General features: G+C 38.9%; 1 protein-coding gene across 11 annotated transcripts in view; it reads right to left on the minus strand.

Annotated features, from left to right (window-relative positions):
• The window catches only part of Cnot4 (CCR4-NOT transcription complex, subunit 4), a 111,690-nt gene that overhangs the window by 50,427 nt on the left and 41,691 nt on the right, over window positions 1-19,572 (minus strand). For 8 of the 11 annotated variants that reach the window (XR_001785152.2, XR_001785150.2, XM_011241407.2 and 5 more), the window contains exons 2-3: window positions 7,470-7,735; window positions 5,490-5,687 (exon numbers count right to left, since the gene is read on the minus strand). Coding sequence is in view for 7 of the 11 variants with exons in the window: in XM_011241407.2 (XP_011239709.1) it covers window positions 5,490-5,687; window positions 7,470-7,643 (372 nt within the window). In the remaining 4 variants the exon portion in view is untranslated. Of the gene's footprint in view, window positions 1-5,489; window positions 5,688-7,469; window positions 7,736-13,198; window positions 13,309-19,572 lie in introns of those variants that run through there. The other 3 variants (XR_001785153.1, XR_001785151.1, XM_011241408.3) reach the window with 1 other exon arrangement.

The raw sequence follows: 19,572 nt of genomic DNA on the forward strand, positions 1-19,572 counted from the left end.
TTTTATGAAACATATGCTGTCTCCTGAAGCTGGGATGCAGACATCCCACCTGGTACAAGAGCATTTAGAGCACAAGGGAGATCAAGGGCTTAGGCTAGTGCAAGGAAACCTGGGTTATTTTCATTAAGACAAAAAATTCAGGGGGCTGGAGAAATGGCTCAGCCCTTAAGAGCACTGATTGCTCTTCCAGAGGTCCTGAGTTCAATTCCCAGCAACCACATGGTGGTTCACAACCATCTGTAATGGGATCTGACGCCCTCTTCTGGTGTGTTTGAAGACAGTGATAGTGTACCCACATACATAAAATAAATAAATAAATCTTAAAAAAAAAATTCAGTGGCGTATGTGGCCGGGGAGGTAGTCTGTCATAAAGTCATGCAGGTCCTTCAAAGGGATTTGGGATTTACTCTGATTAAAATCTGGAAGAAGACTGTAAGAAAATGAAGAGTACAATCTGCTTGGCTATGGAGTACAGGCAAGGGCAACCACAGGGGACCATTGTTCAGGAAGCAGTGGTACCTGTGTCAAATGTTCTAGATGGGTTGGGTTAACTGAGGTCATTAAGAAAAAGATGGGTAATATTTCACTCAAGAGCAGTGGTTTCTGCTTGTACAATAGAAGTTATTTGGGGGCTTCGGGAAATTATCAATACAAGCCTTTCCCCAAAATATTCCAATTCAACTACTCTATACCACACAAGAATGCATAATAAAATGCAAATGAATGTGATCTAACAACAAAAAAAGATGTTATATACAATATTAGTTTGTGGACAATGAACCACTTTTGGAGTTGAAGACCACTGGTTTAGGGAAATAGACTCTTCATTTTCTTACAGTCTTCTTCCAGATTTTAATCAGAGTAAATCCCAAATCCCTTTGAAGGACCTGCATGACTTTATGACAGACTACCTCCCCGGCCACATATGCCACTGAATTTTTTTTTTAAGATTTATTTATTTATTTTATGTATGTGGGTACACTATCACTGTCTTCAAACACACCAGAAGAGGGCGTCAGATCCCATTACAGATGGTTGTGAACCACCATGTGGTTGCTGGGAATTGAACTCAGGACCTCTGAAAGAGCAAAGGGCTGGATATAACACCTTCATGGCAAATAAGAAAGATATAAAATCACATTTGATACGTCCATCTGATAGCCAAAATGGTACATGTCATTTTATTATTGAAAAACTCCAACAGCTTTTTACTGCCTTTAGAATAAAATGTACACTCCTCAGCACTGTTGGCAAAGCTGTCATACTAAGTGCCACTCCACTTACTTCAACCACTGAACTCTAAGCTCCCAAAGACTTCAAAAGAAGTCTTTCTCATTCAAAAACACTTGGGCAGGAAGCCCTTTACCCCAAGACAGTGAAGACCAGTATACCTTCCCAGCAATGGTCTGCTGCTGTCCCCATGTTTCACTAAAGCAACACAGTGCTCCTCACACAACACTGTTAACCTCTGCAGATAAGCAGGCACTGTTTTGTATACTCTGCATGCTCAGTGTCTTGCATAGTGCTTGCACGGTATAGGTAATCAGTACATTTTTAAATAAAAAACTTAATCGTGTTAGTATCAAGTGAAAAGAATTACATAAAAATCTAGGTGTGGTGGCTCACAAAACAGAAGGCTGAGACGGGAATTTTCAAGAGTTCAAGGCAAGTATTCAACAATAGACTCTGGTCTTAAAAAACAAAAATAAAAACATGGATGTGTACATCAATAACATAAAATAGGCTTTTACAGCAAAGGAAATGCAAAAAATTTAAACATTCCATATTAACACACTCAAGTTTGACTAAACAACTGATAAAACAAAGACAGCAGTATTCTTTGGGGACGAAGTTAAATATTCATGGACACTACAAAGAAGAATAAAAGATGGCAATCAGATGCTGCACAAGTGAATAAGGAATGGATTAACAAAGCAGCCATCAGGACAGAACACACCCAAATAGGAGAAGACCAACCTGCCATAACAAACAAGCCACTCAACTGTGTTTGCCTCCATTACGAGCTTAGAAATGAAATGGCTGTGCAGACTCTTGAATGCTCCCTGGAGCTACCTCATACCTGGGAGGGACACTGCTTGACCGTATTTGCTGCCTAGCTCATACTATTAATTCTCAAATTAATAGTATCTGAATTATCCTTTTCTTGGGGAGGATTTTTGTTTTTTGCTTGTTTTTGTATGTGTTTTCTCTACATATATGTACGCTCACCACGTGCATGCAGTGCCCTCAGAGCCAGAACAAGAGTCGGATTCCTTGGAACTGGAGTTAAAGATGATTGTGAGCCACCATGTGGGTGCTGGGAACCAAACTCAGGTCTTCTGCAAGAGCAATAAGTGCTCCTAGTTGCTAACCATCTCTCCAGCCTCCAACTTCTCTTTCATAAATTCTCAGGAATGGGTGGGCACTTGAATTCTGACTTCTCCACTAGCCTGTAAACTTGCTATTGAGTATAGTCTGGCTTGCTACCTAATTTATCTTCAGTATCAAACATTGTATGTATTCACAAAATTCAAAATTTAATTAGGAATAAATATCTCCACAAACCTGAAATGTTAGGGCTTTTAAGATATATAATTACCTCTTTAATTGTCATCAAATTATCATAGCTCCTAAATTGTTTTCTATTGACTAATAAAAGAATACATGTGATAATCAATCTACTTCACATTGTTTACAATACTAGAGCTAGTTAAACTAAAGATATAGAAACAAAAGGTAAATTCACACCCAAAAGCTCTCAAGTCAAGATGGAGGTCCCAAGAAGTTACTGAAGTAGCAATTTCAGAAAGACAAAGTAATCAGGAAGTTAGGGAAAAATAACAAAGGATGCAAATGGGCCCAAGCACTGGCTCCCCAGGTGAGAGCTCTCGCTGTGCACACTGGCCAAGCTGAGCAAAGGCAAGAGAGAACCACCTCCACATCCTGAGTGTATATGCCCTCAAAAGCGTGTGCGCGAGCACACACACACACACACACACACACACACGCGCGCACACGCACACATACACACGCACACACACACACACACACAGAGTAATAAAACATTTTCCTAAAGGCAGTATTGAATGGGACAAAGAGACAAGTTAGAGCAAAGTTTTAGCGTGTTCAAGGGAAGTGGTCACAGAAGAGGTGGGATTCTGTCTGCCTGAAGAAAGCAGAAAAATGGAAGCTTACAAACAAAAGGGAAGAAGTGACTGCTGAAGTGATATCGTGAGTCTAAAATGAACTCTTTCCTTAATATTTACTTTTCTGTTTAAAATTTTTTATTTTTGTTCCTTGTGACAGGATCTTACTTCTTTAGCTCAGGATGTCTTGGCACTCACTAAGTAGCCAAGTTAGACTCAAACCCATGCCCCTCCTGCTTTAATATCCTGAATGTCCAGATTACAGGTATGAGTACTTGACCAACCCCTTTGCAAAGAAGCGGGTCTCTTGACTGTGACATAAAACACAGCACATTCCCTGGACCTAGAATCCTAGGTGTGTGGTAACGGCAGAGAGCAGGAAAGAGGAGTGGATGTGTACCATGGAACGTGCGTGGAGGTCAGAGGACAGCTTGGCAGAGTTAATGCTCTCCTTCTACGACTCCATGGGCTCCAGGGACTGAGGCCAGGTCATAAGACTTCCACAGCAACCACTCTCACTCTTGGGGCATCATGCTGATCCAGATCCTAGTAATTACTGAGCTGCATCCAGTTCTAATGCTCATGAGGCTGTTCCAAGTAACAGCTCCCTAAGATTCTCTGTTGAGTCAGACGAATTTTAAAGCCTTAGTACAAACTCATCAATCAGTGAATATATAGTTTTCTAGTCTTTACAAAAAGAGACAGTAGGTTCAGTTATGGTTAGATATGAAGTTATCCCCCAGAAGATGATATATTGAAGGCCTGGCCTGCAGTAGATATGAAAACTATGACCTGGGAGGCAGTGCAAGCTATTTGAAGTGGGTCCCATGCAGATGAAGTGGGTCTCTGAGATGTACCTTTGAAAGGTATCTTGTTCCCAGCCTTACTTTGTCCCTCTTTCTGCCTTTTCGCCACATGAGATGAGTATCCCCCTCTGTCATACTCAGTTTCTGGCAGGATGACCTATCTAACCTTAGGCCCATAGCAATAGAGCTAGCTAACAATGGACTAAAACCTCAGACAGAAACTGTAAACAAAAATAACCCTTGTGTTAAGTGCACTCCACTACCCAGCCAGGTATGTGCCACAGTTAGTAAGAAGCTGCTGGAAATGGCCTAAGAGAGTGCAGAGAGTGCTCTACTATAGACAGAGCCAGTCCTTCACATCATGAGGAGCATGACCTCAAACTCACTTCCAGGACTCATCTTAAGACCTCAAATTCAGCGCTCTCCTACTGAAGCAAACATTCTAGCTGACACAAGCTTCAATTTTCTTTCCCAACAATCTTGTAAGTCTTTCAGTGGAATTAAAAATTAACAGATGAATGTTTAAAGCCTACAAGAAAACATGAGCTCAGAGTAACTTTGATTAGCCTAACTGAAGGAGGAAAGAGAAAGGTTAAGAGCCACTAATTAGGGACTGGACCACAAAGGACTTGGTCTCTCGTTACACTTAGTCAAATTCTCCTTCTTTCCCTAAATTTAGCTTAGAATGACAACAGTAAAGAATGATAACACAGAACAGCAGTTCTGAATGAACAAGAGTTACTACTTGGGGAGCACTGAGATCGCTCAGCTACTAAAGGCACTCACTCTTGGACCTGCTGACCTGAGTTTGACCCCAGAAGCCACACAGTGGAAGGAGAGAACTGAGTCCTGCAAACTCCTCTTCTGACCACACACACACACACACACACACACACACACACACACACACACACACCAACTTGGACAGCTGGTTAAGATTTCCTATTAGGGTCAAGTAACTTTGTCTTCAGTTAATTGGTCCACACAGCCACAGGAAAGGGATAAAGGGGGAACAAAACAAAACCAAAAACCAAAAAAGCCCAAACCTAGTCACAGCTCATATCAGCCTTAAGGGTGACAGGATCATTACCACGTCACAAGCTACCATCACTAAAAGGATTTTTAGGTCAAGCCCTTAGTTTCACGAGGAAACTGAAACACAGAAAGATTCAGACACGCCTAAGATCACAACTGGTCATTGGATTTTTCTTGTTGTTTTGAGACAGGGTTTCTTTGTGTAGCCCTGGATGCCCTGGAACTCGCTCTGTAGACCAGGCTGGCCTCGAACTCACAGAGATTTACCTGCCTCTGCCTTCCGAGTGCTGGGATTATGAGTGCACCACCACCACCTAGCTTTGTAAACTGGTTTATAAACATTATTAAAAAATATTATTATTATTATTATTCATACTTTCTCCAAAACTTTATTATTTTCAGAAGAGTCTTAGAATTTACCAGGGCCAACTATTATTCTCAGATAAGACGGGCAGACACAGTAAGACTATGGCACTGACAGGGAAAGCAGAAGAGGACTTACTTCTGGGTCTGCTAGGCGCTGTGACAGACCTACAACAAACACAAGGTTTTTTTGTACAACACGTACACTAGCCAAATGTTTTCTATTTTCTGAGATTTTCTGTTTTCTTTCATTTTGTTTCTGTTTTTTCTCATTCTTTATCCTTTGTAATTCTTCCTGGGAAAGTGGTTTGTAAACTGCTGGATCTTCTGGATATGGCTATAAATAAAACAAACAAGATAAAGTCAACATTAAATAAATAGAAAACTGAATAAATGATAAATATCCAATTCTGAATAGCAGGTGTGTGATTGTTAGTTTCCCTTCTTCTGACAGGTTCAACTGCTTTAAACTAGATTTTTATTTAATAAAACTTAAAAGTACTAAAGCTTAACAGAGACCACATTTCACACACATGTCTCAGCAACAAAACCAACTACTCAGTCTTGGTATTCTCATAACACCTTGCACAGTTCTTTGATAATTATGTTACTAAGATGCTGTATAAAAAGGCAAACAAAGTAATTCTTTCAACAAAATATGGACTTTTGTATATTATAATCAACAAATATTTAAGGACATCCTACTATGTGCTACAATATTAAGCTATCTCCTTGTTTGTATGTGCAGGTATGTATACATGTGTGGAAGCATTTCTTTGGGGCAGAGTTTCTCAGTGAATCTGAAGCTCACTGGTGAGTGGCTATCCTAGCAGGCCAGAAGCTCTAGGATTCTTCCCTAACTCTCAGGTGCAGGGTCATAGAAACATTCCTGTCTTTTACATGGATGCTAAGGATCCAACTCTGGTCCTCAGGAATACATAGTAGGTACTTGACCTACTAAACCACATCTTCAGCCCATATCCTTTTTGGCCCTGTTTTCTGTTTTTAAATATACTCCTAGTCTAATAGGAAGAAACACAGAACATAAATATTTAGACTCTGGCTCAAGAGTTCAAATTTAGTTCTATTATTATCTGGTCATAAGCCCTTAAACAACTCAGTCCCTAAACCTCACTATTCTCATGTATAAATTACAAATAATCCTAATAATTGATGTAAAGATTAAATAATACTCATAAAACAATTATCATTGTACCCTCAAAAAACTATGAGCAATCTCTTTATGTTTTTGTCTTTTTCTTCTCACAAAGTATTTTCCTTCTTACAGCTAATATCAGAGTCACTGGGGAACAAGAATATGGAATCAGAGTGCCAGGCTTTCAATTCCAGCCAACCTGCTCTAAAACCTTATGACCATTCTGACCTAGCCTTCTCATTTGTAAAATGAGAATCACATTTAGCCAGAGGGTTTCTGTGGAAGTAAAAAGTTAAAATATGCCCCACACAAATAAGTACTAAAGAATCAGTTATCAGTACTACTAATAATGCAATAAATGAAAGGCAGTTACTTAAAATGAAGTAAAGATCCCAGGGGTGATATGATGATTAATTTTCAATGCCAATCTGATACACCTCTGGGCATGCTTCTAATAGTGTTTCCAGAAAGGACTGAGGAGGAAAGGCCTATCCTAATGTGGATGGCGCCGTCCCACGGACTGGGGTGCACAACTAAATAAAAAAAGGGCAAAGGTCAACTGAGTGCCAGAATGCTCCCTCTGCTTCCTAACCCTGGTAAATACCTCTCTTATTTAGTACTAGAAAACTAAAGCACAGTCACCCCACACATGAATACAGACCATGGTTTTCTCATTCCATGTTATCATATCCAAACTCATTAGCTCTTTACCAATCATCTCAATCAGTAAGCTTCAAGACTGTCTATCTCCTTAGTCAGAGAGACTTTATGACTTTATAGATGCCAGATAGCTAGTTAACACAACAAAGGCAACATCTGGCCTTGGCTCTCAATCCACTGCTCTTAAAGATCACACGATGTCTGTTTTAAAACCAATCACTCATACTCATGGGGAAAAAATTATAGTTCATACTGGACAGTACAAACCTATGAAGCAGAATACAGTGGGTTTGAAGCACTTACTTTTCTACATGCAGGACAAAGCCCATTCTCATCAGTGCGAATTCGATGCCAACAAAATCGGCATATCTGGTAGCCACAGGTGCAAGGGAAAAAGTTAATATCATCTATTTCCAAGGGCTCCATGCAAAGAGGGCATTCCACAGGGTCTTCCTTTGCATCAGGACTGCGAGACATCTTCACGTTTATATGACAGCAGCAAAAGTTTATAATAATTTAAGGGAGAAGGTAATTCAGCACTGAGAGCTAAAATATAGAACTCTGAAGACCTGCAAAAAGAGAAATTTAAAAACATACCACTCACTACAGGAAAAATACTAACTTTTTGCTAAAATCATGGATAGATTTCAGAAAATTTCTGCATATCAAGAAAAAAAGAACTGGCATTATTAAGTTTCAGATGCAAGAGAGATGTAAAGGGTTCTCAGTTCTGTTCTTTTTCCAGACATTTAATGCTGATCTAAACACTGCTTATAACACATTTTAGGAAAAATAAGTAAAATAAGATGCAGCTTCAGCTTTCAGTTTTTTCAGCATAACCCTGAGATCAATGGGATGGCTCTGTAGGTAAACTGCTTGCTGTAAGAGCCTGCTGACCTGAGCACAGTCCTCAGAGCACACCGGGGGAAAGGCAACTCTGTGAGGTTTTCCTTTGACCTCTACACACACACCATGACATGTGCAAGCCAGCATACTCATGCTCTTTCATAATAATAATAATAAAAAGTTTACAACCATGCAGACTGAACTATCCTTCATTTAAAAGCTAATACTCCCACCTATGTAAAGAAACATAACTATGATATGCCAAAATGTATCACAATTTACAAAGGGGACCAATAAAAATGGGGTTTAATCACAGTTACATACTAATATCATCTGGTATTGGCAGAAAAATATAGTTTGAAACTAAACACGCATAGCATAACTGTTTACAACTATGTAATACTATGCAAGTAAAAAGAAACTGCTAAGGAAATAGATTTATAAAACATTCCTATAGTAAGTGCTATAAACAGCCTGTAAGAAATCAGACAGAGAACAAATGGGTCTTTCTTATTCAAATCATGTTTTGTGAAATGTGAATTCTCTTTAAGTTATGGAACCACAGTTAACAATTCTATGCTAAAAGTATGTTGAAATCACTATTTGCAGGTCAAACTGGAAAAGCTATAAACTAATCTACATGTTGATGTAATTCCTCATCAAAATCACATCATAATGGTTTTAACAACACACATAATATGACAAAGTGCTTCTAAAGGTTACACTGAAGAGTACTTGAGAATAACTGTCATTTTTGAAGGAAAATATGATGATTAGCCTTATCAGATACTCATCTGTCTTTGTGGTGCACACCTTTAATCCCAGCACTCGGGAGGCAGAGGCAGGCGGATTTCTGAGTTCGAGGCCACCCTGGTCTACAAAGTGAGTTCCAGGACAGTCAGGGCTATACAGAGAAACCCTGTCTCGGAAAACAAAAACAAAAACAAAAACAAAAACAAAAACAGAAGAAGCTATAACTTCTTACTACACAAAAGTAGAGAAAACATCAAAAAAAACTAAAAACTAAGAAAATAGGCCCATGAATAAATAGTAAAATGTTAATTTCAAACAGAAATCACACTACTAATTGATACAGATAGGATGAATCATTTTATAAATAGTAAGAAACATTGGTACATTTCTAACTTACACTATAATAAAATAAACCTCTGTGCAGTAGTGGCACAAGTCTTTATCGCAGCACTCAGGCCTGAGTTTGAGGCCAGTCTTGTCTACAAGAGAGTTCCAAGGACAACCAGGACAACATAGAGAAACATGTCTCAAAAAGCCAAAATAAATAAATAAAATAAAGTAATACTCAAAGCTGACTGGACACTTATCTGGTATAGTAAACTACTAAAATGTTAGAAAACTAGTTTAGTTTTTCCCCCCAACTTAAGCCCAGTTCATCCAAAATGAGATTCCATAAAAAGATACAGTTGACTTATAACATGAACAAAATTAAAGACGAGTAACCTAGGTTAGGTTCATAGCACCCACATAGTAGCTCTTAAACATCCATAACTCCAGTTCCAGAGGATCCAATACCTTCTTCTGGCTTTGAGGGCACCAAGCACATATGAAATCTTTAAAAGTAGACAGACAGACAGACAGACAGACAGACAGAAGGACAGCAAGTAGATAAAGGCCTTTTTAAATTTAATATACTGCCTATGAAAGAAGCTCTTCTACATAAATACTTACATATACCAAATATATTATGTTCAGCAATCATTATATCAGAGCAAAATACTGCCAATATAGCATCCACCAAAGGGGAGCTGATTAATTGTTAGATGAAGCAATAAAGCTGGGAATACTTATAATCCCAGCATGAGTAAGTAGAGGCAGGGATGATACAGGAATGCTGCTATAGGGCTATAGTATGAAAACCTGGCTTTTAAAAAACAAAGAAAGAAAGACACATCAATTTAGTAAGTTTGTTTAAGCTGACTTAGAGATCTATTCTTTATTAAGGTTTTAAAAAGAACAAGCTGGAAAATTACTATCTAACTCTTTCTCTATATAATAAGCCCTGTATATATAAACTTGGCTTGAATTAAAAGACTGCATCTATTTATATTGCACTACAGACACATACTGCAAATTACAGCTTTCTAGAACTATGTATGAAGGAATGAAAATCCTAAAGAAGTGACTCACAAGAAATGCATGCAAATAGTATGTGTTATTTATTCATAGGGTCAGAGACAGTTTGCTTCCTCTTTAAGTGTTCTTCTATTTTTGAACTTGTAGAAATGAATACATGCTTTTCTAATAGGAAAAACATTAGAACTTTATAACTAAAAAACAAAAAAGAATAAAAGGATTGATGAGACCGAAACCAAACCAAACCAAACCAAACCAAATCAAACCAAAAAAGCAAACGTATAATTGACAATCAACAAGCCCTTATTAATGTCCTCTCAGAAGGCAGCTAGGAGTTTAAGAAATTAAAGGCTGAGCTTGATGAAAGTATTATTGATAAGATAAAATCAAATCTGCACAGAATTAAAGCAAAGACTAATAAGTGTAGTACTACTAATTAGCTTTCTACCACAATTGTGCAAGTTAAAAGAGAAAGCTGCTTGTATCAGTTATTTTCAATTCAGAAAAAAATAACAAGTGGATTCCAGAGAAGCAACATAAAAGAAGGGCATACCTGTTTAAAAGTCTGTAAGAATGGAACCAACTCTGTACTTGAAAGAACTGTGTCCAGGTAATGACAATTTTTCCTTTTTCCTGAACTTAGAAATTTGTTCTTATAAGTATTGTTGCTTATATCAGTTTACAGTTTATCAGTAGCAATGAACAAAATGGAAAATATTAATTCAAGAAACACTAAATATGGTGCCTGCCTGTGGTCACAAAGACTTGAGAACCTGAAGCCCAGAGGATTTTCTGAGACCAAGAGGTCAAGAGAAGCAACTAGTGAGACCTGGAGTGGTGATGAGAACCCACACCATGATATGCTGGCACACACCCATAGGCCATCAAAAGGGAAAAGCAGGAGGGCTGCGCTGAGTTCCAGGACAGCAAGGCTACATACAAGGATTGATCCTGTCTCACATCAGGGTATCAGTAACTCTAGCATGAACCTCCAAAGCAGTTTTTGTTTGTTTTAAACCATTTTGATCACAGAGTATGCTGCCAATTAAGCGCTTTTTCTTTTTAGTAAGCTATTACTGTAGATCCATCCCTTTTTTTTTAATCAAAATATTTTTTCTTTTTTTTAATAGATATTTTCTTTATTTACATTTCAAATGTTATCCCCTTTCCTGGATTTCCCTCCGAAAACCCCCTATTCCATCCTCCCTCCCCCTGCTCACCAAACACCCACTCCTGTTTTCCTGTCCTAGCGTTCCCCTATCCTGAGGCATCGAGCCTTCTCAGGACCTCTCCTCCCATTCATGTCCAACAAGGCCATCCTCTGCTACACATGCAGCTGGAGCCATGGGTCCCTCCATGTGTACTCTTTGGTTGGTGGTTTAGTCTTCTGATTGACATCCTGCCTCCACTTGAGTGACGTGAGAGTGAACGCTGTTTCCCTACCTTTTTAACTGTTTTGGCTCAGTGAAGCACAGGAAGGGGGAATGAAGAAATGTAACCTTGAGACAGAATTCACATACAGCAAAAATAAGGTTATCTACTTGTGATATTTAATATAGACCTGAAAATAGGCTTTAAAATTTCATAAACAAACACACAGAATCAAGTTTATATATGGAAATTTGATGGAATGTTCAGTTTTATTAGATTTCTTACTGTTAGGCAGTCATTCAGGATAAAATTAAATAATAAAATATTTAAGAGACCTAAAACACAGAAAAGATATTAATCCTTTAAAAATAAGGAAAATGTTTTTATTTTTCTCATCTTTCTATTGTGACTCAGTAAAATCTAGAATGTTAAGTTTTATAGCATTAAACTAAAATTGTAGGGCTGAAGAGATGGCTCAGTGGCTAAGAGCACTGGCTGCTCTTCTAGTGGACCAGGGTTCAATTTCCAGCACTCACATGACAGTTCACAATTCTTTGTAACTCCAGTTCCAGACACACATGCAGGCAATACATCAAAGTACAAAATAAAAAATTATAAAACCTTCTGTTCTACGGAGGACTAACTCATTGTACTACCAATAGATATGACTCAAGTGAGCAGGAACCATGGGGATGAGCTAGTATGTGGGGGAGAGAGAGGTGAGAAAGAGAAGTGGAATGGTTTGTGTACTATGAAGGGAGGCAGAAGTGGAGATGTGAGGGTGGAGAGGAACACCCTGTGAGTAGCCTGAGCTGAGGCCATGGTGATGTTCTGGCCCATGCTGCTGCCAAGGGTCATGTCTGAGTCTGGGGCCCTGCAGCAGCAGAGGTGTACTACCACCAAAGACCAAGCGTATGTCCCTAGTTGGGCCACCATCTAGGGCAATGTTGATGTCCGAGGTATGTGCAGAGCTGGGCTCATCCCAAACCTAGGCAGTGCCAGAGAAATAGCCTTGGTAGCATGGATATGGAAGAGCTGGCCCTGCCCCTCAAAACCTACAATATTCAGGACGGATGGCCCCACCCTGCATCTATGGTGGTGTAGGCCCAGAAGAAATTGACCACTACACTACTCAGCAAGGTAGGCCCACACTTCACCTCATGAGCTCCACGCCCCTCAATTGGCATCATGGGACAGCTGGCCCTAAGAGGGTGAGCTGGCCCTGCTCTTCCCTGGCATGGGGGTGGGAGAGCTGACCCAGGTGGCACAGGCCCAGGAGAGCTGGCCAGCTGACCAACTCAGCTACCATCCAGGCCCAAATCCAGAGCTTTGAGTTATCTCACCCCAAATCTATTTACCCCATCTAGGAATAGCTGGGGGCCGGTCCTGCAAAACTAAAGTTGCAGGCAATGACACAGGTCAATGAGAACCCAGTATTGATAGGGTAGCAGAAGCCAGAGGCCTCAAACCAAACCAATGACTCAGTTCAATGAACATTTGTAAATAAACTGTTGGGGCAAAAGGGTATACTGTGTAACTTACCACAGCTTCCATGACAAGATTTTTGTATTTTTTTTGTTTTCTTTTGGAGGGAGTTTGCAAGGGTAGTGGGAGGATATGGAGGGATAAAGAGAGTGGAATTGGGGTGTCTGGTGTAAAATTCATGAAGAATAGATTAAAATGGTGGGGGGGGGGAGGTTGCTTACCAAATTTATATTCACATGCAAAGTCTCAAAGTGTCAGAAGAGAATGAACACATCAGCACATTTCCAGCAGTATCGAGGTATAGACATACATATCGATGCTTGGGGCACTCCTGAGGCAAAGGCAGAAGAATCGTTGAAGAATACGGCTACCTGGGCTACAGTATCTAAAAGCCTCAACACCAAAAGAAACCTTTTCTCTAAACATAGTAGCCAGGAGTTGTGTACACTCCTATAAAGACAGCACCTGAGAGGCAGAGGCCAGGCTGGGCTATACACAGCAAGATAGTCTCAAAATCAAAATCCTAAGGCTATTACCCAGAAGTTCAGGATTTGCCTAACATACCCAAGACCCTGGGTTTTACTCCAGCATAACCCAGCAAATTAAAGCAAAGCAGAACACAACAAAAACTAACCAAACAAATAGAAAAATCAGGGCTACTTATACCAAAAAAAAAAAAAAAAAAAAAAAAAGATGGATTCTAACTGTGAGACACATTTGTCAATCAACAACCATCCCCAAATAAAAGAAGTGGGGAGAATGCTGTAAATTCATGGCAATGCAAACCTATTCAATCAGCTCAAATGTATAAAGGAATAGTCAATACAAGGCTTCTAATATTTTTTTCAAGTAGCACCACTGAGAAACAGCATCCAACTGATTGGCTCACAGACTTCTGTCCTATAGCTCTAGGAGATCCATTACTCTCCTCTGGTCTCCATGAGTAGCCACACACATGTTCACATTCACACAAATAAGTAATAAATCTTTTTGCCAGTCTTGGTGACATGTGTACTTGGTGTACTTGGGAAGGAAAGTGCCATCCTGATCTACATAAGAGTTCCAAACCTACACACAAAACTAGATCTAAAAAGAAAAAGGAAGAGGTGGAGAAGGAGGGGAAAAAGTTGGGTGGTGCACGCCTTTAATTAACCCTAGCACTCAGTAGACAGAGGCAGGTGGATCTCTGCGCGCAAGGCCAGCCTGGACAACAGAGTGAGTTCCAATACAGCCCAGGATACCTAGGAAAAATAAATGGAAGGGGGAGGAAAGGAGGGCGGAGAAGCAAATTCCATGGAAAGCTCAATGTAGAAGCACACACTTGTATTCTTAGCATTCAGGACACTAAGGTAGAATTACTAAGATTTCAAAACCAATCTAGGCTAAATAGCCAGATCTCACATAAACAAAAAATCTTCACAAACTTGGAAGAAATGTGATGATTAGACAAACATCAAGAAGTTACAGTACTACTTACCTAACAATACAATAAAAACAAGACCCTTCTGAATTCCACATGGTTCAAATAGCAGGTACCATTATGTCCCAACATATTCATAAATACTAGCTAAATATTTTCAAAATGTTAATGTTGGAGTCTCAGTGTCTTAGTTAGGGTTTTACTTCTGTGAACAGACACCATGACCAAGGCAACTCTTATAAGGATGACATTTAACTGGAGCTGGCTTACAGGTTCAGAAATTCAGACCATTATTATCAAGGCATGATCATGACAGTGTCCAGACAGACATGATGTGGGAGGAGCTGAGGGTTCCACCTCTTGTTCTGAAGGCAGCCAACAGAAGACTGGCTTCCAGCCTGCTAGGACAAGGGTGTGAAGGCCCATATCCACAGTGACACACCTACTCTAACAAGGCTACATCTCCTAATACTCCCTGGGCCAAGCATATATAAACCATCACTTTCAGTAAACATTTAAATAACCATACTACTCATATAAAACTACGAATGAGAAAAAATTAACACTAAATTTAGAATTGGGTGAAGTTTCATATGTTAAAGAAACAGAAAATTTCGTCAAAATGAAGCCCAGTATTTTGTAGAAAAAAATGAACTAGTAAAATATAGAAAAACTAAGGCCTACGGTATGGGGTGGTTGGTAGAATGCTTGCTTATAAATCACATGAGGCCTTGTGTCCAGCACTACACTGGCCGGGTACAGTGAGGGCCCTGCTGTAATCCAGCCCTCAGGAGCTGTGGGCAGGAAGACCAGGCGCTCTCAGAAGCTCATCTGCAGCTACACTGGGATTTCAAGGATGGCGACTCAAAATACAACAGCTAAAAAACTGTGGTGGTACAAAGAAAAGTAAAATTGAAAATAAAATATAAACAGTGAGAAATGAGAGTTTAAAAAATGAAGGTCTGGAAAACAAGTTTTAACAAGAAAAGTTAAACAGTGGTGAGTTTGAAATAATAAAGGAAGATACTAGGTGTAACTAAAAAGAAAACGGTTTACATGACAAGAGTGGAGAGAAATAGGAAGACAAGAATGAAGAACAAATACCCAAAGTGAACAATAAAATTTAAGCTGATATTTAGTTACAAGTATTTATGATACATGTAATACTTGTACTATTACTAGCAAATTAATAAAAATTACTTATTTATTATTAGTAAATTAATAAGGTAATGTTAGTACTAATATTAATACCATTACATTTGTAAAATAATTATAATCTTCTCATGTTAAAAACCATTATATTTCATTACATTACTATAAAACTACAGTGAACTAATAAAGATAATTAAAAATTAAAACCAGTGCTATAAACAATTACAATAAAAAGCTTTAGATAGCCAGGTGATCGTGGTGCACGCCTTTAATGGGATGCACTCAGGAGGCAGAGGCATGCAAATCTCTTGAGTTGAAGACCAGCTTGGTCTACAGAGTGGGTTCCAGGACAATTAGAGCTACACAGAGAAACCCTGTCTTGAAAAGCCAAAAACCAAAACAAAACAAAACAAGCTTTAAATAGCTGTAAACTATGCAGCTTCACTTAAAAAATAAGAAATAAAAATATAAATATTAAGAAGAAATAAAACTTTCATAGTGACTAGAACATTAGTACTATTATCTCACCAATGTCCCAAGATTAGGTAAATTATGTAAATTGTTGGTAAGACCCACCATACTTCTAGGAGCATGAGTGAACAAAATGTGGGGGATAGAACAAAGAGATGATCAGTAGTTAAGAGTGCATGATGTGCTTGCAAAGGACTCATGTTTCTTTCCCAGAATGCATGCAAGTTGGGTAGCTCAAAACTACCTGTAACTCCAGTTTGAGGATAATGTCCTCTTCTAGACCCTGTAGGCACTGTGCTCACATTAACAAAGACCATGACACAGACATATATAATTAAAAAAATAAAAATAAATCTATAAAAGAAAATCCCACTTCATCAGAGCAGTATATAAAAATACATTAGCTAAGCACAGATCCACATTGCTGAGAATCAGGGTTTCCCTGATGTTTCTAATAACCCGGATGACAACCCTATTAAGAAAACTTGCTCTAGTTAGAAAATTAGATTTATAAGATTATGTTCCTTAAAGGGCTAAAATCTTATTATATTGAACAACCATAAACATGCTGTACTTTGTACTTAGTAGTTAAAATGACAGAAGTGGAAGAGGGGCAAGAATAGAGAAGCAGAAAAAAGTAAAGCTAGAGGAAACTAGACAGTAAATCTAATACTAAAATCCTAATAAAGAAAATTAGCAGATTTAAACTATTCTAAACACAATACTAGCAAAACCAAATATGATCACGTTATAGAACTCTCAGAAGTGCAAGTATTTTCTTAAGTCAAAATTATGTATAACCTCAATAAAGCATAATAAATTGTTTCTATCACAAGAAATACCAGACTTATCTCTCATGCCTTTAACTTCATCAGTGGTAGACACAGACAGGCAGGTCCCAGAGGCTCCTTAGTCAGCTGGTGTAGTGAAAATGAAGAAGCTGAGATTGAGTCAGGGTACCAGCCTCAAGGGAATAGGATGGAGAATAATAAATACACCTAACATTCTCCTCTGGCTATCACATGCCACACATGGGTACATGCACCCTCACACAAACACACACAAAAATTATAAAACTCTTCATAACCCAGGGATAAAAAGATAACTCTTTTCACATGGTAACTGATATGTACTCTAATACAACCTAAAATTACGACAATTACAAACTCTATCATTAACATTATTTCAGAACTATGACCATGGAGAGGAGGAATAGAGAAATTATATTATTACAGATATAACAAATATTTAAAAGTATCAATAAATACTAAAGAAACTGCATGTTAGTAGATTTAACATTAAAAAGAAAAGTCCTAAATACCAGGAAAGTAATTTTCTAAAATGGACAGAGGAAGCTAGATAATAGTGACACACACCTTTAATCCCAGCACTCAAGAGGCAGAGACAAGTGGATCTCTGAGTTAGAGGTCAGCATGAGTTCTAGAACAGTCAGGGCTACACACAGAAACCCAATCTCCAAAAAAGAAAGAAAGGGGGAAAAAGGAAAGGAGGAAGGGAGGGAGGGAAAAGAAAGGCAAAACAATTATCCTTTATATGTTAATGTAATTTAATTTGCTCTAAAATGTCAACTATCAGGGTTGGAGAGACAGCTTAAGAGAACTAGGTATTCTTGCAGAGGACTGGAATTCAGTCCCTAGCACCCTACACCAGACACCTTAAAATGCTTCAAGAACTTCATCACCCTTTTCTAGCCTCTGAGGACACCTGCATGCCTATGCACATACAGGCATGCATGTTCATTAAATAAATAAATATTTTTAAAAACGTATCAAACTTAGACAAGCTCTTCCAAACAACAGGGGAAAACTATTCAGCAAGAACCATCACAGATGAGCGTAGTAGGTGATATTTCCAATCCAGCAGCACTTAAGAGGCAGAGGTAGGCCTGCTAGTGGTGGTCCCTCCACGCCTTTAATTCCACCACTCCAGAAGCAGAGGCCCAGAGGCAGAGGCAGAGGAGGCAGAGGAGGCAGGGGCAGAGGAGGCAGAGGCAGAGAAGGCAGAGGCAGAGGAGGCAGAGGCAGAGGAGGCAGAGGAGGCAGAGGAGGCAGAGGAGGCAGAGGCAGAGGCTGGGGAATCACTGAGTTAAAGGCCACCCTGGTCTAGAAAGTGATTTCCAATATAGCTAGGGCTACATAGAGAAACCCTGTCTTGGAGGAAAAAAAAAAAAAAAAAAAAGAAGAAGAAGGGAGTTGGGGGTAGATGCAGAAAGATCAGGAGTTCAAAGCCATCTGTGACATAAGACCCCATCTCCAAAACACAAACATTAAATTTTGAGTAAATTAAAATAAAAAAAGAAAATTCCCTCAGTCTGATAAAAATAATAACAAGTCTATGTACCAAATATTTCCCTTAAAGTCAACAATGTCTACATTAAAAACATTAGGCTAATCCTGTTGCCATTCCAAAAAGCTAGAGAAGCTTAACAGATATTTGGAAATCTTAATTCAATAAAACATAATAATAAAGTTGAAGTTTGTTAAACTTTTATTCTTAAGTTTTAACCTGCCATAGGATTGCATTGTGTGTGTGTGTGTGTGTGTGTGTGTGTGTGTGTGTGTGTGTGTGTATACATACCCTAATCAATTATGTGTCTTATTGTGGACTTACAAAGTTACTGAGATACCCTGTATTTAGGAACACAATCAGAAGCAGATGTTGGATGCATTAGCACCATATGGATGCTGGTAACTGAACTCAGGTCCTCTGTAAGAGCAGCCACTGAACAGTCTCTCCAGTTTCCAGCATTAACTATTCTTAATTCTTTCAAGTGTAGGATTTTAGACTAAATAGTATATCAGTGGTGTTATAAAAATCTATGGAAGCTACTCCAGCTTGTTTCTTGGGAGCATTTGCTTGGAAAATTGTTTTCTAGACCTTTACTCTGAGGTAGTGTCTGTCTTTGACACTGAGGTGCATTTCCTGTATGCAGCAAAAAATTCTGGGTCCTGTTTATGTATCCAGTCTGTCAGTCTATGTCTTTTTATTGGGGAATTAAGTTCACTGATGTTAAGAGATATTAAAGAATAGTGATTGTTGATGATATTTTTATGTTTGTGTGACTATCTTCTTTTGGGTTTGTTGAAAGATTATTTTCTTGCTTTTTCTAGGGTATAGTTTCCCTCCTTGTGTTGGTGTTTTCCATCTATTATTCTTTGTAGGGCTGGATTTGTGGAAAGATATTGTGTAAATTTGGTTTTGTCAGTTTTTCCATCTATGGTAACTGAGTTTTGCTGGGTATAGTAGCCTGGGCTGGCACTTGTGTTCTCTTAGGATCTATATGAGATCTGCCCAGGATCTTCTAGCTTTCATAGTCTCTGGTGAGAAGTCTGGTGTAATTCTGATAGGCCTGCCTTTATATGTTACTTGACCTTTTTTCCCTTACTGCTTTTAATATTGGACTAAGTGTGGGGTTCCTGATGGAGGAGTTGGAGAAGGGACTGAGGAGCTGAGGGGTTTTGTAGTCCCGTGAAGGGAGCAACAGTGTCAACAGGCCAGATCCCCCAGAGCTCCCAGAGACTGGATCACCAA

Source organism: Mus musculus, chromosome 6, assembly GCF_000001635.26.
Source record: "Mus musculus strain C57BL/6J chromosome 6, GRCm38.p6 C57BL/6J".
NCBI lineage: Eukaryota > Metazoa > Chordata > Mammalia > Rodentia > Muridae > Mus > Mus musculus.